Source organism: Pieris brassicae, chromosome 5 (genome assembly GCF_905147105.1).
Source record: "Pieris brassicae chromosome 5, ilPieBrab1.1, whole genome shotgun sequence".
Lineage (NCBI taxonomy): Eukaryota > Metazoa > Arthropoda > Insecta > Lepidoptera > Pieridae > Pieris > Pieris brassicae.
In genome coordinates, this window is record NC_059669.1 from 17,106,195 (window position 1) to 17,130,303 (window position 24,109).

Here is a 24,109-nt window from a genome sequence, read left to right on the forward strand (position 1 = left end):
AAATCAAAAGATTATCTATCAAAACACATGAGGAAGGCCTCTAAGTTAAAACATTTTTTCTCTTGATCTTTTTTTACATAATCCCCAGCCTGCTAATAATGTCAATAACATTTAAATTCAGGTAGATACTAACAAAAAAAATGTGTGCGTGTACTAGTGTACACACGTAAGTGAAACTTCTTTATGACCTTAATTTTTCGAAAACTGATCTACTATATGCAACTTTACAGAACTTGGTTAAATAAAGTTAAATTAGATTAAGTTTTACAAAAGGCTTCTATTATCATAGACATGAATACAAATAATACAATTATTTCATTTTACCTTTTTACTACTAAGCTTATAACAGAATTTCATTAATTGTAATAGAATTATTACTATTATTTTTATCGTTATAATATTTTTGTTATTAATTGCTTCGAATCAACCGTGGTAGGGACAATAAAAGATGGCGCGTAACGGAATAATGTGACGTTATTTTTTTTTTTACAACGCCGATAAAGAAGTTTCACTTCAAAAGATAAAGTATACTTTAAAAATTTACTTGGTTAGACGTTGTGTCGTCGTCTGGTAAGTGATACCGATACCACTGCCCATGGACTCACATTGCCAGTAGGCTCGCAAGTGCGTTTCCCACCTTTTCTTAAAAAACCCTAAGTCAAATAGGTTATTAATATTTATAATATTGGTAATTTATTTATCCAATTTTTAAGTTAATGTGTATGTAACAAATTAACTTATGCGCGAAATACAATTAAAAATATGAGACACATTGGAAACCATTAGCCATATTACACTATTTTAACTATAGCACGAATCTGTTATGTTCATTATGGCGTGAACACTTTTTGATAGAAAGAGACGAAACATTCCTCCTTTCATCTCTTTGTCTATTGCGCGATAGAGTCCCTTGTGCAGAGACTGCGCAGAGGGATCACTCACGTAGTCCTGGAATTCGTGGCTGTGACTTTCCAACGAACATAAATCCTCGGAGCTGAGCGCTCATTGCCAAGGATATTTTTAAGCTTCTGCAAGGAGCTAGGCTGGCTCAATTAGTAATTGTTTACTACTGCCAGACCTTTTAGACCAAAATTTGCGTCTAAATGCAGAAACTAAGTTCACACTACACTACACTAAATATAAAGATTTTAACTTTAATAATTTGAAATAAATAAATTAATTAGTCACCTCTTGAACGACAAATACTTCGTATAATTTATTGTATTACTTGTGCACGGAAAGAAAATTTGCAGAAATTTAGCGTCAGTTGTAAGTATTATTTGAATATTCTATTGAAATGAGTTTCTATCAATTTGTTTGGAATGTCGCAGAAATAACGGGGAACTATTTTCGTACGGTATGGTACTAGGTACATCTAAGTAAATTCCTATTGGTTTTATATATAAAGCCGCTAAAACTCTTGTAATAAAACGAACATCTAAGGAAATTTACGTTCAATAAAATTTAATTGTCTGAAGTAGTGTATACTTATAAACGTTTAAATTGTGCAAATAGTTAAATCGGGAATTTTTTAAATACATTTTTGATGATTTCATCAAAACCGATGTAACCGATGATTAAACCGAAGTGGTCTGCAATAATGATTGATTGGACAACAGCATCTCTAGTTAAATACGCGTTGACATGCAAAATAACCCTTGCTCATAAATTGCGTTGGAGTCCTTGTTATGTAGAGTACTACAAAATTATTTCAAACAATGATTGTAGCCACACGCTTTCGTCGCTGAAAGTAAGTTCACAGCCACAAATCTTATGGAATTCACTGACTTTCTTAACCAAAGCCTTAGATAGATTGACCTCTGTGCGATTTAATCCACACTGACTTTAGCAAACCGTTTGACATACACTCATGTGTTACTTATTGAAAACCATCACAACTTATTATTATCTTCGGGAACATTGTGTAATACAAGTATTAAGTAGCTTAATTCATACATTTGTGATCGTACTTTCTACGTCGTTACTCATGGCTTTAGCTCGATTACTCACCGCATTACACACGGGGTACCGCAGGGATCACATCTGGAACCCGTTCTGTTTAATTTATATACAAACAATATTACAAATCTTAGTAAGCTTTTTCTGTGTGCTGATGATCCCAAACTATCAACCGCTAAAACGTAAGATGATGACACCGAAAGATACTTAAAAAAGGCTTATATAGAACTCTATACAATTCTTTATCGAGTATTGCAGTGTGGTGTGGCCCCCGACTATGCAATACAGTTAATATAGTTAAGACTACAGAGAATTGAGAAAAAACTTGTTTGGCATAACATAATATTATAAACCAGGTGTTTTATCTTCACTGTAGACATCACTGTTATAATATATAAAAAAATTTGAAGTTACTTCGATAGTCAGCTTTTTAATCTCAAAAATAAAATTAAGGATTTCTGCACCATATTAAACTTTTTGGCATTCCCTTTTGTCCGCGGATCATACCGTCATATGTTTTATCTTCCGAGGATATGTAAATTGGCTAATAAACTTTATCCTCAAATTTACCCCATTCATAAGTTTTGAATCGGATTTATCATTTATTTCTCTCAATTTTTTAAAATGTATAGTTTGTATAAAACAAACGCACCGTTTTGTCATGCGTCATTCGCTTTATATTCTTACCAACCAAGTTGTCACGTTACAGTTAGGCTTTGAATAGAGAATGTAGACACAATTCTAAAATAATCAACTGTATCGAACGCAATAACAATAACTATACTACAACAACACTACTCTCTTTCCAGCAGTTTAAACACAGTTTGACAGAAAAAGACCAATGAGAGTTAGTTAAAACAGTGTAATTAAGTCTTTGATATAGTTCTTGCTACGACTTGTATGTACTTGACAAACAATGTATTTTATACTTAAAAAATTGAGTTTAAATTACACAAATATTATGGTCTTCATACACCTTCAACTATTGTGTAATGTAAGTTATTTCTTATATACAGTTAGTATATAAGGTATAGTTTTGTTAAAGACACAAACAGACTAAAATAAAGTATATTATAACTCACGATTCGCTACAAACTACATATTACAGTCTTACAATCTATAACGGAAACCAGCGTTGCGCGCCATCTATTCGTATCACTTCACCATTTAGCATGGGATTTTCAATTATACTTGTGACCAAATGTGCAAATTCCTCCGGTTTTCCTAAGCGCGAGGGAAATGGCGTCATTCTTTTGATAAACTCTATCATTTTTTCGGGTAAATATGAAACTAACGGTGTTTCAAAGATACCTGCAAACAATATTTATTATAATGTACTTGTCATATTATTATTTATAATTAATTTGAATAAAATTAAAAACATTTTTAATGTATCTATAATACCAATCATTTTCAGGTATAAGCTAATAATATTAGTTTAATGTAGTAACAACAAATATGTTGTCCTCTTATTCCTCAAACTTAACTTAAATAAACATGTATTTTTGAAATAGTACTTAATGTTATTTTACACTATGACAAATGTCTAAAATCAAAAATCTTCCATTTAAGTGGTGTCACTTGACAACAAATGAAAGTAAAGTTGTTGCAAATCAAATAACTAACATATATATAAAATTACCTGGGGCAATTGTCATAACTCGAATTCCTTGGGATGCTAAATCCCTAGCAATTGGCAATGTCATGCCTATAACAGCTGCTGTTGATGCTGCATAAGCGGCCTGACCAATGTCTCCTTCCATGGCTATTGTTGATGCAGTGTTTACTATAACACCACGTTGACCACTCTCTGATGGTTTATTTTTACCCATTAGCCCAGCAGCTAGCCGAATTGTGTTAAATGTGCCTACAGTATTAACCTATAGAAAATTTACACAAATCTTTTAAAAACTGTGTTTTAACAGATAACCTGTTGCCCATGCTACCATTAGGTCAGTAAACTTTTAAATCTGTTTGAATAGTCCACAAATTACAATTGAACACCAAGTTTCGCCTCTAGTAGAAAAATAATCAAAGGATTAATAATATGTTATAAAAAATTAATGCAATAATTAAAAATGTATACATGCACTATGTACATAGACAATTAGAGTGATACTTCTATAAAAAATATAAAATTGATGTTTTTGATTGATGTCACCAAAGCAGATTGAAACCAAAGTATTATAATAATTTATTATAAAGATTCTTGATTCTTGAAGATAGAGACATTGACACAACACCACAGGTATAACCCTTCTAGGAGTCATGGGGTTAATTTATAGGTTGTTTGTGGATAATAACACTTTTGTGAGTTAAGTTAAAATGGTGAGTCTAATGTACAATAGTTCTAAATGGGTCTGTGTGAGTAGGTTGCATTGGTGAAATAAATGCTGTATGTATGCTGTGTTCACAGCAGTGTAGGGCACAGAAGGCTAATGATCTTATAGAACAAAATGTGTCTGCTCCAAACTAAATTGGGTGAATGTGGGACAACTAACAAGTTATGATAGACAGGTATTATGACCAGAAAATTATAAAATGTAGTCTGTAAAGCATGAACTAAATAAGAGAGAAATTACTAATAAGTAATGACCTACATTTATACATTTTTCGAAATGATCCAAATCCACACATTTGTCTTTATGAAAATTATATGTTTGATGAGACATAGAATAACCAGCACAGTTAACTAAATTATCTAAACGTCCAAATTTTGTTTTGGCTAAATCTAGTGCTTTTTTAACATCTGCCTCTGAAGTCACCTGAAATATATTTTAAAACATTATAAAATAAATTTGCATATTGTTAAACACAAAGGGGTTTTTTATTCCCATATAAAATTTATTTCCTTTATAATCTTAAATCCCAACAAGTCTGATGGGCTTGAAGATTTGATAATTTGACAAAGTCTAGCCTTAAGCTTTTTGCCAAACAGACATTCAACAACTACTTCATAGGACAACTTTACTTAAGATGATGCGGGATTTGAAGTAAAAGTTGTGAAAATAAGTTTCGGAGATTACATTTTTATGGTTTTGGTAAAAATACGAAATACCGAATTAACACATCCCTTAAGAGCAAACTTATTCAGCCGTTACTCGTAATCAAGTTACTTGAAAATTTATGAAGTAGATAAGAAGTACTTTGGAAAAGTGTATGTAAAATGAGTTAACATGACAATAAAGGAATAGAGGTAAAATAATACTTACACAACCAGTAGATACTAAAACATTTTCACCTATGGATTTGGCAACAATTTCTGCTCGGGTTCCTTGAATATCAAGAATAACAACTTTTCCACCAAGTTTTGCCAATGTTTCTACCGTGGCCTTTCCCAGTCCCGATGCTCCTCCAGTTACCAAACTTACCATTCCCTGAAATGTTTAAGGTTATGCATTTGTTTACGAATTGTTATTAAATCTTATTAAAATGAACAATATATAAACCTTCAACATTTTATATATATAATAGTTTCTGTTAGTTTGCTTCTTCTAAATAAAGGAATATTTAGTACATTTAGTATTTAAAATTAACTTAAAATCTATCAAGATTTAATTTTTGATTCAAACCGCGCTGTCTGTACCCATATCCACAGACTCACTCTCTGTTCATCTGATGATTACTTTGAAATAATTCGCTCTAATGGCGGATAGGCCTTGCAACCTCGTGCTTCCACCGCAGCTTTATATATTTAATAATTTTATAATGATTGTCAAGCAGATATTTTAATTATAAATAGGGAAAATACGTAACTGTAGGTTTCTTTTAAACTCAGATATAATTTCCAATCCAGAAAGTTAGCATACTTCTTAAAAAAATATTATTTATCCCTTGTAGTTGCAGAAATAATGTTATGGGTTCTTATTAGAAATATTTGTTACTTTATATGAAGTTTTATTTTTTTAATAATAAGCGTAGCGATTAACAGATTCCAAATTCAGGAACACAAGAAACCATTGACCAAATGCGTATTTTACACACATTACTATATACACTTTCGAAAGTTTTAGTATCTTATGGCCCAATGTACTTATTTCTTTGTCAAAATACAGAAATTATTAACGTTATTTGCCTCTAAATCATGTTAACAATTGAAGAGGCCAGGTATTATCCTCTTGCAGTAGATTAACGGATTTCTTAGTCTATGGTCACTTCATAGTAAAAAATTTCACTTCCTCAGAAAGTGTTTCCTTTTCCGGTTTTCCAACCCAAGCTCGGGAAAATGAAGAAAATCAATAGGCGTAATAGTAAATAGTATGTAGTCAATATTTATTTAATTCCATGTGTATAAGTTATGAAAGTTTCAAAAGCAGTGGCTCAAAGTCGTCAAATAATATACTACGAAATACAATTCTTACCTATCTATCCAAGAAAGGTCATATTTTACACCAGCCTTTAGAAGTATGGCTAAAGTAGAGCAACCATTGTTTATTTTACCAAAGAAACGAAATGGAAAGAAGCAAAACTCAATAGGTGGACATGTAGACCACATCATCACTGTTCAGGTACGTAAAATCAGTTGCGACTATAATATTATTATATTATTACATATGCTTACATTGTTTTTATTTATGCAGGGAGCTACAGATACGGAAATTTCATCAAAATACAAAAATGGGTTATCACCAGTATCTGAACACGTTGCTAATGGGATAATTCACTCTACAATGGAAGGCCTCAAATCAAACATGAAAATTAACTTGCCCATTATCAATGATGTTAACGATGAAGATATTACAGATATAATCACTGAATCTAAACCATCTCAGCAGAAAAATGGTTACCAGCCTTTAACTTTGAATAGTAGTAGAGAAATTATTGATCTTTCCCCTATCTATGAAAACTCTTCAGATGCATGCTCTAGTCATGGAGATTTGAGGGATGACAATGAAATACAGAAAAGTTGCAGAATGTTAAATTCTGACACTAACGAAAGTGCATGCCCAACTCCTAACACCCTTTCACAAACCCATTCAGAAGTGAGCTTGGAAATGGGCATAATGACTGATAGCCTCAAAAATAGTGCTAAGAGAAAGAAGAGAGTTAACATTGTTTCTGGTATAACCGAGTCGGAAAATACTGAAACAGAGATCACAGCTTTAAGAGTTGATTCCGAAGCATCTCTTACTACTGACTGCTCATTAGAGAGTAAAGATGGTTACTTGACAATGACTGGTACAATAAAACGTGGCAAGAAAAAAGGTCAAAATGTTGATGTAAAACTAAATATATCTCGTGAAGAATTGGAAATTATAGAGGCATCAATTGTTGCAGATGAGTTAAGTAAAATGGATGTGTCTCAATGCTCACTGTATAATGGGCCACATATATTTTTATTCAGCCTCCTCTGTGTACCAATTGTTGTCTGTATTTCTGCTGGCTATTCATTTTATATGGGTACTCTGGCTTGGTACAATATTTTTTCTCATGTTACTGAAGAGTTTACTTGTGTTAAAAAGATGATTTTGGCACCAATAGTAATTTTATCGTACCCATTTCTAATTGTTATATTTACAATTGGTCTAGGTCTTTATGCAGGTATCGTACAATTGACATTTAGTGGAGCAAACTGGTGGAAAGATGTATGTGACTTTGAGAAAGGTTTTTATGGATGGTTATGTAATGTATTGGGCATGGCTGAGTGTAGTCCATATGAGGTTGTAATTCTAATGGATGTCAAACCATAATTGTTATGGTTTTATAAACTTCACTTGACTTCACTTCCACATTGATAACAATATGTTAGACATGCTTAGTCGTGAATACAAATTTAAACCAAACATACCCATTACATAGAATTATCACTTATCTAAAAATAGGTTTATTAACATTTTTATGGAAAAAAAAACATGTAAAGGAAGTTAATTCATTATAAAAATAAACACTGCCATTGCTTTTATACATTTTTAAGGCTTTTGACGTATAGTATTTTATATTGACTTAAGAATAATTTAAAAAGTGGGTGAGAAGAATGTAGAAATTGGGATCAAAGTATGTTGAGATTTGTTTGGAATGTACTTAATAGATTAATCACATCATGCATTTCTTTTAAAGATTGCGTTAGGTAAGTCAAATTCAAAATCTTCCTGCTCAACTTCCCTTTTATACCTTATTATTTGTATCTACTACTTCTAATTTAGGAAAACGTTATCAATATTGTCCATATCATTAATTAGATATTATCCCAGAGTTTTCACACTGGGTTGAGTTTTATTTGTGATGACATAAAATTTATAATATGTAGTATTTATATGATCTTGAATAAATATATGAAGAAAAATAAAAAAATCATGAAAACATTAATTAACCATAATTTTATGTAAAAGTACTGAACTACTTATATTATTTAGGAACTTTTCTCTTAATATATTTATTCAATGTATTTTACGCACAAATATGACTGGAATGTCGCAAATAATTATATGAATAGCTTTTTTGCCTAATGTTACATATATTGTCATGTTTATTGAAGCTTCAAGCATATATGATGTAACCAAGAATGAAAAGAATATGATATTGCTTATCAGATTTATTGATCTCTATACATTGCTGTTTATGCTATAAGTAGTAAGAAGTCAAAATTTTGTAACTATACACAATCAACACAACATAAACAACATTTTTATGAAGACTGATGTATTCTAGTCACTATTGTGTCCATTTTCTACAAATAAATATTTTATAAAACAAATTTTATTTCACTAAATAAACAGTCTACACTACCTAATATACAAATAATATTGGAACTATACCCAAACTATTTTCAAGATGGCTTTGTGGGATTTTCGTTTTCTGGAGGTTGTTTAAATTTAATTTCAGTGTCTAATCTTTCCTTTGCTCGAACTATTTTCGATTGCAAATAAAATGATCCACCTTTTGCCTTATCATTAACAGTGAACAAATGTTCGAAATTTTTATTGAGTTTCTCCGAGTCTATTTTCTCTAAGTTTAAAATTTGCATTGCTTCCTCCAATGTGAGGCCTGATGAAGCGTTGGCTGCTGCCCGTCTAGCGCCCTGAGGTCCACCACCAGCTCTTTTTGCTGCTTCTTGTGATGCAGCGATTTCTTGTTTCAAAGCTCGAGCGAAAGCTTTTCCAACCACTTGGGCACCCAAAACAATTATTTGAGCAATATATTTGGCCATTTCTTTTTCGTCTTATTGAATACTAATGTTATATCTGTTCTCATAACGCCACAGCAGATCGCAATTTATTAGCCTATTGAGGTTATAAAAATAAGTAAAAATATTTATATTATGACAATGACAACTACGTTTTTAACTTGTTCAGAATCAAAGAGTTCTATGAAGAGTTTTGACAAAAATATATTATTTTTATCTCAAGCATTAATTAAGGCCTCAGCCTTAAGATGCCTTATCAGTAGTGTAATATTTTTTCTCTATAGAATAGTGAGCAAACCGACAGGAGACTCACCTGATGTTAAGTAATACCGCCGCCCATGCCAGAGGACTTACGAATGCGTTGCCGGTAAGGACCGGAGCCAACTTAGGAGAACAAGTACGCAACACTTTTAGGGGATACCATACGGCCCGCTCGTCTTATGAATGACCATGGATGGATTTACCTAGGTCATCCAAAGTCGAGTTGGAAGCGAAGTCGAAGGCGAGGCGAAGTCGGTATTGGCATCACGAGATATCATCGCTTCCGCTCATGCCTTAAAGCATTCTCGCTTTCGACGCGAGGCCGCCTTGCAAGAACGATTAAACCAGGGATGTGACTTGCCACCGATCGGCACCGCAGAAAATGGAATAAAGAGGTACATGCCCTGCCGAACCACTTCGGCGACAGAGGTAGAATCTGGAGTTTTCGACGAATAGCACGTATATAATAGTATAATATAATAGTCCCAAGGGTGGGACGCAAAGAAAGACCACATTCCGTCCCATTCTGCTGACAACCTGAAAAGTGGGGCCGTGGAGGGCGCCTAGTAGGTACAGTACTCCACACAATAATCCGACGAACCCAGAGGAAGGTCGACGGAGACTTTGTAGATCTGATTGATTGTTTGTGTCTATCCACATCTGTTATTCGTGTAATTGCAGGAACCATTTGTGTCAGGTCAAAGCAAAGTCATGAAAAAACCTACCCGCGTGATCGGTAGTACCAGAGCCAAGCCAGTCGGCATGGAGGGCGTTAAAGTCGCCAAGTATCGTTATTCGTAACCTTATCAAGCAGGTAATCTGTATCCATTTGGTTGTGCTCAATGAGTTGGTCAGTTTCGGTGTTTCGGTATTTCCGCTTTACGTGCGTAGAATTGCAGATGGTCATTACAGTCTACGCGCAGCCATAGGTTAGATAGGTCCGATCCTTCAAGCGTCCCGAGGCGACGAGAACAGATATCCTCCCTGACGTACACGCACGCAACTCCCGCCCACGGCACAAAGGTATATTGCAATTTGTACCAGGGATAGGACATTATCAGCCGAAGAGCATATGTGAGTCTCAGTAAGGAAGAATAAGGCCGGCTTCGCAGTTTCTGTGAAATAACCGCTGTCACAGGTTATTTCACCAGCGGGGGATGGGGTAGTCACGTCCCGACGCCGACAAACGAAAGTAGAAAGACGAAAATTATAGTTCGTGTCGACAAATTGTCCCCCCAGGGGCCTTAGTCATGATGATTAACTTAGAAATCTTGAATAAGATTCTAGAAGTACTTTGATTTGACGATTGACAAATCAAAGCTATTACGCAAAAAAGGAAATTTGTATTAAATTTTTTCACTTTTTTACTTATTACTTTTTGATTCACGATAAAAAGTCAAATATACATAATTGTAGGCAAAGTCTGCAATTTTTGTTTACGATGGATAGTGTAGGAGATATACCCAAAAACGTGTTTTTACCCCTTTTTCCATGATGGCGGCCGGGGGACAAGGGCACCAACCCCACAAACATGAGTTTATGTTTGTATTGTCCTCCTCCATGTCCCATAAATAAAATTGCGTACTCTAGAAAAAGGTTCAGTTTGGCCCTCAAATTGTTTTCAAACATTTCAATAGACTATATTTATAATAAACACTGATGAAGAACAAGAAATGCAAGGGGAGTTCTTGTAATTGTTTTCTAGTTCTGAATGAGGTTTACGTTATTTGTATGATTAAAATGATATGGTATAATATATTAGTACATAAAGTAATTTACAATTGATTTATTTTTTATGACATATTTTCCTATCCTAAAACCCATGTATTAACAAAATTCTTTATAAAAATAAGTAATATACTTCATGTTCATTAAAACTAAAAACATAAATAAATACTGAACAGTCTATATCCAAAGACAATATAGAATATATAATAATTTAGCTATAGCTAAAAAGGTCGTCAGCACGTGTCATGGTTAACGTCTACCAAACACCAACTGTGCTTAAAGGTCTCGTTACCAGCCCATATAATTAAAAAAAACCAACAACTGTCAATATTGTTTTCACGCTTGGTTATTGACTGATGAGTGACTATCATTGCACTTTATTTTTCAAACTGTAAGTTTGCAAATTTTCTTCATTCACATTTGAGGACCTAAGAAACGCAGGACGTTGTAATTGTTCCTTCCAGTTATTATAAAGTACCTTCCAACGTCGTATCAAATTTTGGATCTGTACGCGAAGCTGCTAAACGCAATAGAATCAAAATGACTTTGGGAACATACAACAGGCATCAATCAGCAAAGAAGAGGTGATTTTTTGCTTTTAGTAGTTCTCTATTTTTTTAACTTTGTCTTATTTGGATTCTGTAATAATTTCTCCACAGGCAAGCGAAACTGGCAGCCGCATTTCCCCAAGGGATAAAGTGCCAAAAATGCCTGGAGTATGGGCACTGGAGCTATGAATGTACCGGAAAGCGCAAAGTTTTGGTTCGACCCTCGCGCACTCAAGTTTTGAAAAAAAATTTGAAGGCCAAAAAGGACAAGTGCAGGTAGGCTTTGAGAAATATTTTTGTCTACCCACATTTTATACTAAAAATCTAGTTCTAGAACATTTAATCAGTTCTTTCACCTACTTCTGTTTTATAAAATATCCTATTTCAGTGTTATGTACTTGTCTTCAATGGAGGTATTTGATTATTAGATTTGATATAGATAATATTTAGATATTTTATATGTAGTAGTAGATTACTCCATACTTATTCTTTATTTATATCACATTATATTATAATTGAAACATAATAAGATTGATCATTCGTTGAATTATTTTACTGTTTAATATTACAGTAGTAATAGTAATTTAAATAATATGTTTGTAATACTTAGCTTCATAAAAGATTTCATGTAGCTTTCCTATTTTGAATTTGTAAAATGTGAATGTTTTACAGTGGTGGCAAATGTGATCTTCCTACTAAAAAGAAACGCAACAACTGTCAAAACTGTTCTGATGATGGCTCCACATCAGAATCGTCATCTAACAGCTCATCATCAGACAGCGAGTCAGACAGTGGTAGCGAGGATGAAAGTGGTAGCAGCAGTTACTCTGACAGCAGCAGCGGATCAGAATCTGACTCCGATAGTGACTAATTGTTTGTAAAGTTATAACTATATGAGCAGTGTAATATGACATCTTAATTTTTTATAAGTATATTTTTCCTTATTAACATGAATAGACATTCTCTTATTAACAAAAAAAATATGAATACTCATTTCAGTGTTTTATAATTAAATTCATTTAGAACAAGAATTGAGAAAATATTAGACTAATCAGACATATCAGTATTATCATTCAAAAATGTTAAAGATCATTTTGAGTATTTCTTTAATATTCTTTTTCTAACAACATTTCATTTCTTTCTTACTATTTCTTCTTATTTAGACATTGCTCGTTAGTTAAATAATGCTGGTCATTAAAAAATATGGATATTTTTTTATTTGTAGACTTGATTGATTTATTACATTTAGAATTTAGCATGTTGATGAATGTTACCTGATTTAGTGTTTATTGTTTAATGAATGTATTATTATGGCTCTGTTTTATTGTAAATTATTGTGTCAATAATTATTGTAGGCACAATGTACAGTAATATTTATAATCTATGATGAGTCTCAATTAATTTAAAAGTATATATTAATGATTTTAGAGTTTAACTCTGGTAGTGTAAGAGGCTTTGTAATTAATGCTAATTTTATTTTGTTAAGACTGTGTAAATTTCTTAAGATAAATTTTAGATTTAAAAGCCATACAATTTTGATGTCGAGATATTAATAAAAATAATAATTTGTAAATGTGGTTTAATTTTCCTTTTTTATGAATGTGTTCATTGGCCATAAAAGTATTTCATACAAATGTTTGGTATCAGGACACAGTTTCTATGATCTTTCGAAACAGCTTTAGAAGTTTAAATATTTTAATAATATTTAAGCCTGCCAAAGGGTTTTGTTTATAATAAAATGAAGCTGTAGTAAAAGAATATTATCTTCATCACAAATTTATTTTGAAATATACAAAAATAATCCTATTACTAAAAACTTAAAATGCTTAAACATACAATTCAAAATTGTTAGAATGCATGATTTAAAAGGTGGGTATGTATGTTCAACATATTTAATTTTGTACTATGGTGACGGCTGATCCAGCCTGTACAACAATACTGTGATGTAGAATCAAGGCGGTCGTACACATCATAGGCTCAACATCTAGATTAAACCAACTCAAACATTTATAAAATTGATTATGAGAATTATGTGGGAGATTGCTATTGTGTAAATTAAAAACCAATCTTTTACTTGGTAAATTATTTTCTTATTTAAAACCATGATTTAAAATACAACTATATAATATTGAAAAATCACTTTAAAAAATTTATATCTTGAATTAAATTATGTTATTCTTTCTGTGATGTGAATATGAAATTAGTGTCAAACTCCATACAAAAATTGATATGATAGCTCTTCAATTAGATTTAGGTTTATTATTAACATTTAAGAATGTGGTACTTAGGCTGTGTCCATAATTTGTTGAGTTTTTGACTAGATATTGTATATTTGGCGGAATTTTTATCAGGTCAATGGGTTTTCCTATTTTAGTGTCAAAGCCAGTTAAAATACTAATAAAAAGTCCATGGATGACAAATAATGAGCATTTCTATGTACTCGTAGGTACTTCTGGCAATAAATGCACAATGACTTTCCTTTTAGCATCGTAACTGAAGTTATTTATCTTGAATATCCGACTATCATAAAAGGGTTTGAGGTCTGTGATGTTAATCTGTCTCGCTCGTTCTAAGAGGTCTCTTTCTGATATTTCTATGGTTGGTTGTGTGTAATTGTGTAGACCTCGCATATAGGCTAGTTGGTCTATGGTTAGCTGGCGGAGAATGTAGTATAGCAACTCGCTGTGGTCCTTCTTGTATGAGAGGTACTTCTGGAATGTCTGAAATAACAATATATATATATTAGCGCTTCTATAACCAGGTGATTATTTATTTACATGTACACAGTGGTAAGACTGTATTTTTTTTAATGGGAACAGTGTTAATTAAATTTACATTAATCATGTCAACACTTATCAGACCATTTTCGACCTTACGACTTCTTTGTGGATAAAATTAGAAACCTGAAAATCAGTTACCAAGCAGGGATTGTACAAACACGGTATATTTCAAGCCATTAGTTTAAGAATCATATCTAGCCAATGTTTTTAATTTTGTCGGGCAAATGATTGGAATTGGATCTCAGTTAATATAACATGTATTACTTGTGAGATACATTGTGTTTATATGTGATGGCAGAGTCAATGATCGAATGCTTTGTTATATGATTTGATTATATTTTGATTTGATCTTAAAGTTATTTCAATAATTCCAACCAACTAATCGCAATGGTTTCTGGCGTTTTTATGCAATATTTTGTCTATGCAATGTAAAGTTCTTTTGTAATTAAGATTGCAGTTGGCTCACTTCTAAACATGCAAGAATTATTACAAAAAATAATCTGTGCGGCTGGTTTTATAGTTCGATACTTATCATTGATCGTCATCGTGAATGATATGTTATCATTTTGATGACGCCTAGCAAAAACTAATTATATTAGTTAGCATAACTCCCACGCCGGACAAGCTTATTATGGATCATAATAGAAATAATATACCTGTCTCATAGCCCGCATGACACTGTATTTCTGTGTATCAACGAAGCTCTCGAGCATAGAACGAATGGCTAAGTTCACGTCTTCTTCATTCACTTGACCACGTAAATGCATACGTGCGTGGGCTTCACTCATACGTATTACTGAAATTCATAGATCTTTAATTATTGTTATTTTTATGGTTAAATAAGTCGACGGCGTGCGTCAGGCACAGAAGGCTGATCACCTACTTGCCTATTCGATTTACAAATGATCATGAAACAGATACAGAAATCTGAGGCCCAGATCAAAAAAGGTTGTAGCGCCATGGATTTTTAAAAAATGCTTTTCTCTTTTGCTTTATCAAAGAACACCCCGAAACACTTATTATCCTCCACTTATAACCACATTCTTAGCGTAATAATTGTATAAAAAATGTTTTTTGAGAATTTTTTTATGAGTAAGATCACAATAATGTCTCGCAAAGCTTTAAAGATTGACTTGCAATTGTTTAAGGTAATGTATTTAAAAACAATATATTCATAAAAAGGGGAAATTAATTGTTATAAGACTTAAGATTTAAGCTCTTACCAGATTCAATATGTCTGACGGTAATAGGGAGACTCCCGGTGGCCAACGACTCCTGTCGCAATTGACTGTACATTTTGGCGACTTTATCTTGGTCCATGTTCTATAAAAAATATACTAAATTATACCCATGTAAAGAGAATAATAATATGAGAACTTAATTTTTATTCGCTTATTTTTGTAAGTATTCCATAATTATGTACTAAAAATGTTCTTCACTCACTCTATTATACACACACGCGTCATCTTTTTATAATAAAAAAAAAATCGAAGACACATAATGTAAATTAATAACATTTATAGCTATAATTTCTGAACGATGGCTCTCTCACTCTCTTTTATCGATACTTCTAGTGTGTTGTATAGCTTTCGTCTAAAATAGACTATCTTATTTTATAAATTATGGACCTTACGATCAGGCTAGATGAATTTACTAATAAGGATATTGAACATATGGATCAGTCGAGTCGATTAGGGCTTCAAATACAAGCACACTCACAGAAACTTATTAAGGCAAAGGTATAAACAACTTGGTCTGATTTTAGTCGAAAATTCTATTAAATTTTAAAATGTTCAAAAGTAGTTATAGTGACATAACTAAAATAGTTAGACACATGCTATCGCGACATTTTTTTATATTGATATGTTATTTAAAATTGTTGAACATTTATTTGTTCTATCATTAATAGTTTTCGTAGCGCATACGATGAAATATATTCTAAAGACAATTTTTTACACCTTGGGTAACAGTATTGTAGTTTTAGTAGAAATCCTTGCAATAGCCTATATTATTCAGTGATAATGAAGCCTTTAATTGATGATTTTTTTTAAATCGGTCCAGTACTTTTGAGCCAATTCGTTACAAACAAACTAACATAGAAATCTTTTCCCTTTAACATATTAGCATATATTAGTAAAGATAGAATAGGAAAAAACATACTTGTAATTTCGGATGAACGTTTTCCCTGGAATACACGATATATTTCTTCAGTAGATCCTGTGGTAATGTGTTCTCATTTTCAGTGGCGTCCTCTAGCGCTGTACCACGGTGGGTTGGATGATGTCGGATGTGGGAGCTGACAACGAACCTACAATAGAAATATATGCAAGTTCTTTAGACTGATTCGGCCGTGTCTCTATTGAGACTTGATTGTATAGGAAGCGTACACTATTCATGGCTGAGATTTTATGCGAGGGTTACTCATAAAAAATAAAATGAAATAACTATTAGAAAATATAATATAAACGATTTTGAAACAAATGGTTTCATCAGTATAATACTAGTAACAGAATTAATTTAACTAGGCTCCAGAAGATAAACCACTCCTTATATAGAAATTGTATTCGTTTTTACAACAAACTCCCAAACGAAATTAGTTAGTTAATTATCACTGAATAAATTTATAGCTCTCGTTAAACGTAAATTCCGTTCCGTTTCACAATTTGATAGTTTACAATCTTACGTAAAATTGTAAGCAGTACGTTGAGGTTCACAATCTCGCGAGATAGTTTACAAACTAACGGTATTTACAATTTTACGGTGACATATATACGAATATTTCCGTGACCACGCACGCTGTAAAGCACGAGAAACGTCAGAAAAATTTAAATTTAGAATTATGTAAATAATTATAAGTTTCTAACAATAATACATTGTTAAAAACTTTAACTTTAATCCGTTCAAAAAGTGTTTTTCTTAATGTGTAAAAGCTCTTTTTAACAAAAGACAATACGAATATTTCTTACTTGGCCAAATGCGCGTCCTGCATTGGATCAGCTTCATCTCTCACAACACAGAGTACATCGAAACGCGATAAAATCGGCTCCGACAAATTCACATTCTCACTGAACGTTAATGACGCGTCATAACGACCACCGATGGGATTGGCTGCTGCGATTATTGAGCACCTGTTAACGTAACAATATATATTTCAAACAAGCTATTGACAGACTTAATAACAACGTTTACGATTTTTTTTAAATTTTGATCTAGAGGCCGTTCAAATATTACGTAAGCAATATAGAGGAGAAGCCCCCCCCCCCCCTTAGATTTAGTTATTTGGTGATTACGTACGGTTTTACGCATAAAAAAGTTACTTTATTTTTTTATTTATTTATTGTATAAATGATCTTAATACAAAGGAAGTTGGTGTGGTGGAAAAACAAACTGTACACAGTTTATCTGTCCACCAGGACGTCGAACATGTTTTAATCATTAACATATATATATATACTAAGGCCAGGCTATTTGTCTCAAAAAACATTGCATTTTGTACTTACTTTCTAAAGGTTCTAAACATACAATAGGCAATAAACCTTGCGATATAATATTCATTATATTTAACCTTATATACTATGAGCACTGGCGTTTAAACTAGGCCTAGCCTGTATGTTTAATGCATATTAACCACACATTGTCTTACTTTTCCTGGCAAGTGGAAGGGATGGGGATAAATTGCAGTAAAACTGCTTACGTAATACTTGAATGGCGTAACAAAAAAAAAATCATAAACGTTGAATTAAAAGTTGAAAACACTCCAGATACCAGGGATTCAAATCAAGGGATCTCCCACCACAATTCGGTAATAATGTGATCAAATAGAATTAGACTTTTAGAATAAGCTTACAAATAACTTATATAATATAATCTAAATTTAAAGCTGGAAACCCTACCTCGCATGTAGTGATGTAACAATTCCAGCCTTGGATATCGATATCGACTGTTGCTCCATAGCTTCGTGTATGGAGGTCCGATCTTGGTCGTTCATCTTATCAAACTCATCGATAAGACACACCCCACGATCCGCTAGAACCAACGCACCCGCTTCTAAAGTCCATTCCCTGAAAGATATTCATAGCAAAAATCACATTTTGGCTAAAGTGACGGTACTCTAAAAATTGTTTACAACCTAAAGCCAGCTATTGTACCAGGTCCGTAAAATTATTGTATTATTATGTTGCAAATTCTTTATCATTTAAATCTTGTAAACTCCTGTTTTTTAACGTAACATATTCTGATTATATTATTTTGTATAATAAAGAGAAAAAAAACTAATAATATTACCATATTTAATTTAACATTTTTTTTTTCATCTGATAGAAATCGTTTGAAAGCGATAAGGCCTCCAGTTAGTGCCCTTTATTTAATTATGTTCAATTTTTATTAGCCTAATGCAACGAAGTGTTATTAATAAATAAAAAAATATCAAATTACTTAATACGTGATGCGGACGAACATAATAAAAAACTAAAAATAGCATGTGCTACAAAACCTCAACACTACAACCACAGTACTGTCGCTAATCTATATTTATTACGAATAGATAACATTAGAATGACTTTTAAAATTAAGTTGGAGGTTTAAATTTTTAACATTGCAATTATTTCATGTAATTTAAATAAAAAAATAAAAAAGATGAGAAAAGTGTTTAACTAATTTAACTGGCATATGCTTTGAAAGAAAACAATTTTTTAACCGGATTAAAGCTATTTGTATTATTATAAACTTATAATTATAGCACGCGAAACGTAGGAAAAATTTAAATTTAAAATAAGTTTATAAAAAATACAAATAGCTTTAATCCGGTTAAAAAATTGTTTTATTTCAACGTGTAAAAGCTATGTTAACCAAAGACAATACTATGGCATATGCTTACTTACCTAGTTGTAGGGTTTTTCCTAACATACGCTGTGAGACCGACTGCACTAGCTCCCTGACCTGTCGTAAACACCGCCCTTGGAGCTATCTGTAATCATGAAATGTGCTATTTCATTACGAGTGCCGAAAGCCTGTAATTGCAAAGAGTTCCGACAAATGTTGGTTGGTTGGACAGTCGGTACAAATTGCAATGACGGTTCCGCACATGTACTGAACAACTATTTTTAATACAGTAACCTAACTCATTGAATCAAATCATTAAATCTGATATTTATTAAAACAAATAAAGCAACTTCAAGTAACTGTCAAACTTTATTAAAGCATTTTACCCAGTAAACCTATATATCAAAAACTACTCAACCGATTTTAATGAAATTGGTATAGTTTAAAATGATTATGCAATTATTTCGATATGAATTTAAATTTCAGATACATTTATGTACACAAATATATTCATACAATAATAAATTATAAGAAGTGTGCTACACACATGCTTATAATGTGGAAGGCCAAAAAAGCATTATCATCATTGTCGAACTCGATTTTCTTTTATTTTATATTTTTTTAAAATAAATGAACTGTATATATAAATATATAACTTACCTTTTCAGTGTATTTCAAGAATTGTGACTTTGCTGTTCCCGGATCTCCACATATCAAAACATTAATGTCACCTCTTACTTTGTGTTTTTCACCTGACATAAAATAATTTTACTTTTATTCGAACCAAAATTAAATAATAGAAATATTCAAAATGGGTACTGAAACTCTAAATTGTATGACTTAGAGAGGCCATGTTGGACTAAAACCATTTTTAAAAGAAATTGTACAAACTTCTGGGTGAGATTAACAAATTAACGATAACAGCATTTATTTAATTTCTAAATGTTTTCTCTATAGTTTTTTCTATAGACTATTGTTACCTTTATGGTATCTATTTACTTCAACGGACACAGCGATTTAAATTAGTTAGTATTGGTTTAAGTTTACACTTACCAGGATTCTTGGGTTCTCCTCCAAACAAGGCCAAAGCCAGACCCCTCTTAATATAATCATGTCCGTATATAGAGGGCGCTATACTTTGCACTATACGCTCTCCAATTTGTGGGTCCTTTGATAATTTATTAATATTAGCCACATCTTCATCTGTCAGTGACTCAACTATGTGCTTACAGTCCTTAACTACTATGTAGTTCGCTATTACGACTGTTGCAAATACTGGGAATCCCTAAAAAAAATATTATCTGTTACTAAAAATGTCACACAGTAACCATTACATTTACGAAGCGATTTCTTCGAGGCAAACATGTAACATGTTGCCCAAGGTGTACATTTTTTATCACCTCCATGAGAGAATAAGAAGTAAAACTCTTGAAGTAGATTTAGATTTACTAATTATTATCTTAAATATGTTCGAACAACGTTGTTGTTGACAAAATATATTTTTATTCGGATGCTTTTAAAGAACATAGACAATCATATTCTCAAATACTATTTCTAAAGGTGATCAAGTCTTCGATTCGACATTACGTTACGAATATTGCTTAGCTAGGTTATCTACAACTAAGTGAATCAATCAAAGTGTTTAATTAAGTAATAGTCTAAGAGAGAAATCTCTTCAAATAATCTATCACTATCACTATCTGAAATACCTGTTCAGTGTTTAACGATCCATCATAGTTATTAGTATAAATTCCGGTAAGATCCACCTCATCACCAGGTTTACAGCGGTCACAAAGATCAGCCAGAAGTATGCAGTCCTTACTCCTGGGTATACGACCAGCTGGAATTCTACCAGGTGACTCCTGTATGGTCACCTTTTGATAATTACGATATACAGTTTGTTCCATGTTAACCTGAAAATATGCAAATAATTAATTGTCCCTAATGAATTATAACATAAACATTTAATATGTAAATCGACATACAAAAATAGTTAAAATAAGATATTTAAGTTTGTGTAATGTGCTAATAATAACCTTAAGATTAATTTTAAAAAATGTGTTGAAAAGCGTAAAATGTAAATGTTACTGCTTAAAAACTATAAAATTGTAGAAGAAATAAAGATTCAAAAATCTCATGAAGTACAGGTTGAAATTGAATAATACTTTTTGCTGGATTGCTTTTACTAAGAAAGGCTATAGACTGAGGGCAGATAATACCTCAGGATATGGCTTAAGATATCTTACTAGATTCATAAAAGCTGTCAATACTTACCATGAAGGGTCCAGAACTTTGACACTCAGGACAGGAGCCAGGCTTGACTTCTGAATTCTGTGACTGGACAAAAGGCCCCAAGATATACCCACACCTGTTACAGTCATATTTAACTACTGATAATTGGGGTAAAACTCCAGTTGTAGCTGTTATAACTCCCACAGTTCTGACTAACTGATTTAAATGAAGTTTCCTGAAAGTTCTTAGCTCCTCAATCAGTGGTAAGTCTGATATACGAACATGAATCTCCGAGGTAACTCTTTCATAACTAGGGAATATTTGAAGGACAATGTCTTTTGCAACTTCATCAAATATTTGTAGCATTTGAAATGGTGCTTCAGGTAGAAAGTAGGCCAACACCTAAAAATAGATAACATAAATGACTTGTGATCATGCATTACCAAAAAGATTAAGATAGTTAATAATTTCATGTAATGTACATTCTAAAAACAACTACCCAATCCCAACATGTTTCTTATAATATAACTGCTTTTATAGTATAAAGCTTTGTTTATAGGTACCATTAAATATGAACATTCACAAAAAATTTATTTGTCTTTCGGGCTGAAAGTTTAATAAATAATATATTATTACATAACATAACATATTATTACCTGTTCTCTCCTAGCCAATACATCAAATTCCACATGAAACGAAGCTTGGTTATGTTCGCACATGCGACGAATACGATCTTTGTATACATACTGTCCTTTATTATTAGTGTAGGTACGGAGAAAGTTTTTAAACCTGAAATGATTATATTCATTACATGAGAATATTTCAGTATATAAGTTATTATTATAAATTACACAAAAATGATACCAATATTCTTTTTGAGGTAGGAAAATTGAGAAATCTGCCTTTTATTAATTTATGAATTTCGTAATTGTAAAAGTTTGTTAGGTAGTTAATAACTAACTATACTATACTACAAACCTATTTGCTATCTCTGTACGAGGCCCTAACATAGAGACCCACTCTTTTGTTGTGTATCCTTTTGTATCCTCCAAGTTCTCAATACTCTCTATACCCTCTTCCACCTGATCCTCAGCACCAGTGGCTGCTTTTTCTGCTGCTCTTCGACGTTTAGCCCGAGGTATATCTCCACCTTCTTCATCTGAATCATCTTGAAACACAAACTTTATTAAAAATACACTTTTAGGTACTTACAAAAGTATTTACTGTTTGACAATACCATTTTATAGTCCAACATGTTTTTAATCAATAATGAAGGGAACTTTACCAGTAGTACTAGCTCTTATACAAATTTGCAGGCAGCATTCTAGCCATGTTACGGAAAAGGTATAAATACAAAAAGTAACTAGTAATTAATATCTATTCTTATATTTATAGCAGTTGGAAAGAATGAGTAATGTAAGTAAGTAATGATTTACATACCTTTTTCTAAGATTCTTGTAACAGGAGGGAAGAGTGAAAATAAAACATTTGTTATTGACATTTACTAGGAAATGTGTTAAGAATTTTTCAAAATATTATAAACCAATTTAATTCACAATTCAGAGGGATAATCACTTACCATACAGCAGTCCTCTATCATCCCTTCTTATCCTTCCTTCTTCTCGATCTCTTCGCTGCAGCTCCCTTTCAGCTGCAACACGGTCCCCAACTGACATTGAATCATAGTCATCATCATCCAAATCCTCAGCATCATACCGATCCAATGCCGGCATTGGACGATAATCTCTAAAATTGTTAAGAAAATTGCGATGCTCATTAATGTTATTACTATATTAATTTGTTGCCTGTGACAAAAATATATAAGTTAAGTATGACTTATAACTAACATAAACTAATGGTGGCCTGGAAGAGATCACTTGAAAGCATTAAGGTTGCTCTTTGTAATTGAATTATGTTAAAAATTTTTATTGTAATGCTACAAAGTGTTAATAAATAAATAAAAATTTATATAAAATATGGTAAACTTAAAGAGAGAATCAAATCTAAGAATCAAGAAGATCATTAATCTAGTTATAGTATATTTATAATTACTTACGCCTCCATATTGTCATTAAATAATTCTTCTCCATCATCTTCTTCTTCTGCAGGGTTGTCGCCAAGTATGGCCCCTTCATCTTCAAACATCTCATAGTCACGAGCGGGAGAAGTCATTCGAGACCTAGCATCATCACGATCTGGTGTTTCGGGTATAGGAGAACTCTATAACAATATATTAAGAATGTATTAAAATTATATCTAAAAGAGATTGCTTGTTACCATTGTTATATCTATATGAATAAATTTAATAATTACTAATCCAATTTAATACAAAAACTAAGAACATTTTTTGGTTACATAGCAACAGCTCATTACAGTTACACTGACCATTATGCACCGAAATTAGTTCTGCTGATATACTAAAATATTTGCTAATCGCTACAAAAAAGTGCTTATTTATAGGTTTACAACATTCAATTACAAACAAAATAAAATGTTTTCGCTACACTACATCAAGACGCGGTCGTTTATTTTGAGTTTTGACATTTGTCTTAAAAGCCCGCGGAAATGTTAATTACGATAGGTTAAAAATAATTGTAGACAAGTGCGTGACGAGACTAGTCGTAGTCTATGGTATATATGTGAATTCTTGGCATACC

General features: G+C 32.2%; 5 protein-coding genes across 7 annotated transcripts; 2 read left to right on the forward strand and 3 right to left on the reverse strand.

Moving 5' to 3' along the window:
* Positions 1 to 3,011: 3,011 nt before the first annotated feature.
* On the reverse strand, positions 3,012 to 5,781 carry LOC123710398 (3-hydroxyacyl-CoA dehydrogenase type-2-like). 3 transcript variants are annotated; one of them, XM_045662261.1, is made up of 5 exons: positions 5,716 to 5,781; positions 5,172 to 5,336; positions 4,560 to 4,724; positions 3,602 to 3,839; positions 3,012 to 3,270 (listed from the first exon to the last, which is right to left on the reverse strand). In XM_045662261.1, the coding sequence occupies exons 2-5, from the start codon at positions 5,331 to 5,333 to the stop codon at positions 3,077 to 3,079; spliced, it is 759 nt and encodes a 252-aa protein (XP_045518217.1). In that variant the 5' UTR covers positions 5,334 to 5,336; positions 5,716 to 5,781; the 3' UTR covers positions 3,012 to 3,076. The 3 variants fall into 3 exon arrangements, with proteins under 3 accessions (XP_045518217.1, XP_045518216.1, XP_045518215.1); XM_045662260.1 differs by lacking the exon at positions 5,716 to 5,781 and adding an exon at positions 5,416 to 5,565; XM_045662259.1 differs by lacking the exon at positions 5,716 to 5,781 and adding an exon at positions 5,409 to 5,565.
* Positions 5,782 to 6,157: 376 nt separating this feature from the next.
* Positions 6,158 to 8,388, forward strand: LOC123709994. The gene is made up of 2 exons (XM_045661646.1): positions 6,158 to 6,467; positions 6,540 to 8,388. The coding sequence occupies exons 1-2, from the start codon at positions 6,366 to 6,368 to the stop codon at positions 7,647 to 7,649; spliced, it is 1,212 nt and encodes a 403-aa protein (XP_045517602.1). The 5' UTR covers positions 6,158 to 6,365; the 3' UTR covers positions 7,650 to 8,388.
* An 88-nt stretch (positions 8,389 to 8,476) lies between these two features.
* LOC123709996 (mitochondrial import inner membrane translocase subunit Tim16) lies at positions 8,477 to 9,221 on the reverse strand. Its single transcript, XM_045661649.1, has one exon. The coding sequence runs from the start codon at positions 9,104 to 9,106 to the stop codon at positions 8,726 to 8,728; it is 381 nt and encodes a 126-aa protein (XP_045517605.1). The 5' UTR covers positions 9,107 to 9,221; the 3' UTR covers positions 8,477 to 8,725.
* A 2,156-nt stretch (positions 9,222 to 11,377) lies between these two features.
* LOC123709995 (zinc finger CCHC domain-containing protein 10) lies at positions 11,378 to 13,155 on the forward strand. The gene is made up of 3 exons (XM_045661648.1): positions 11,378 to 11,655; positions 11,731 to 11,895; positions 12,292 to 13,155. The coding sequence occupies exons 1-3, from the start codon at positions 11,612 to 11,614 to the stop codon at positions 12,488 to 12,490; spliced, it is 408 nt and encodes a 135-aa protein (XP_045517604.1). The 5' UTR covers positions 11,378 to 11,611; the 3' UTR covers positions 12,491 to 13,155.
* Positions 13,156 to 13,403: 248 nt separating this feature from the next.
* Positions 13,404 to 23,979, reverse strand: LOC123709993 (DNA replication licensing factor Mcm2). The gene is made up of 16 exons (XM_045661645.1): positions 23,838 to 23,979; positions 23,509 to 23,672; positions 23,032 to 23,198; positions 22,431 to 22,620; positions 22,109 to 22,241; positions 21,495 to 21,854; positions 20,930 to 21,133; positions 20,274 to 20,505; positions 19,881 to 19,972; positions 19,280 to 19,365; positions 18,293 to 18,460; positions 17,366 to 17,527; positions 16,560 to 16,707; positions 15,623 to 15,722; positions 15,056 to 15,195; positions 13,404 to 14,339 (listed from the first exon to the last, which is right to left on the reverse strand). The coding sequence occupies exons 1-16, from the start codon at positions 23,838 to 23,840 to the stop codon at positions 14,052 to 14,054; spliced, it is 2,637 nt and encodes an 878-aa protein (XP_045517601.1). The 5' UTR covers positions 23,841 to 23,979; the 3' UTR covers positions 13,404 to 14,051.
* Positions 23,980 to 24,109: the final 130 nt, after the last annotated feature.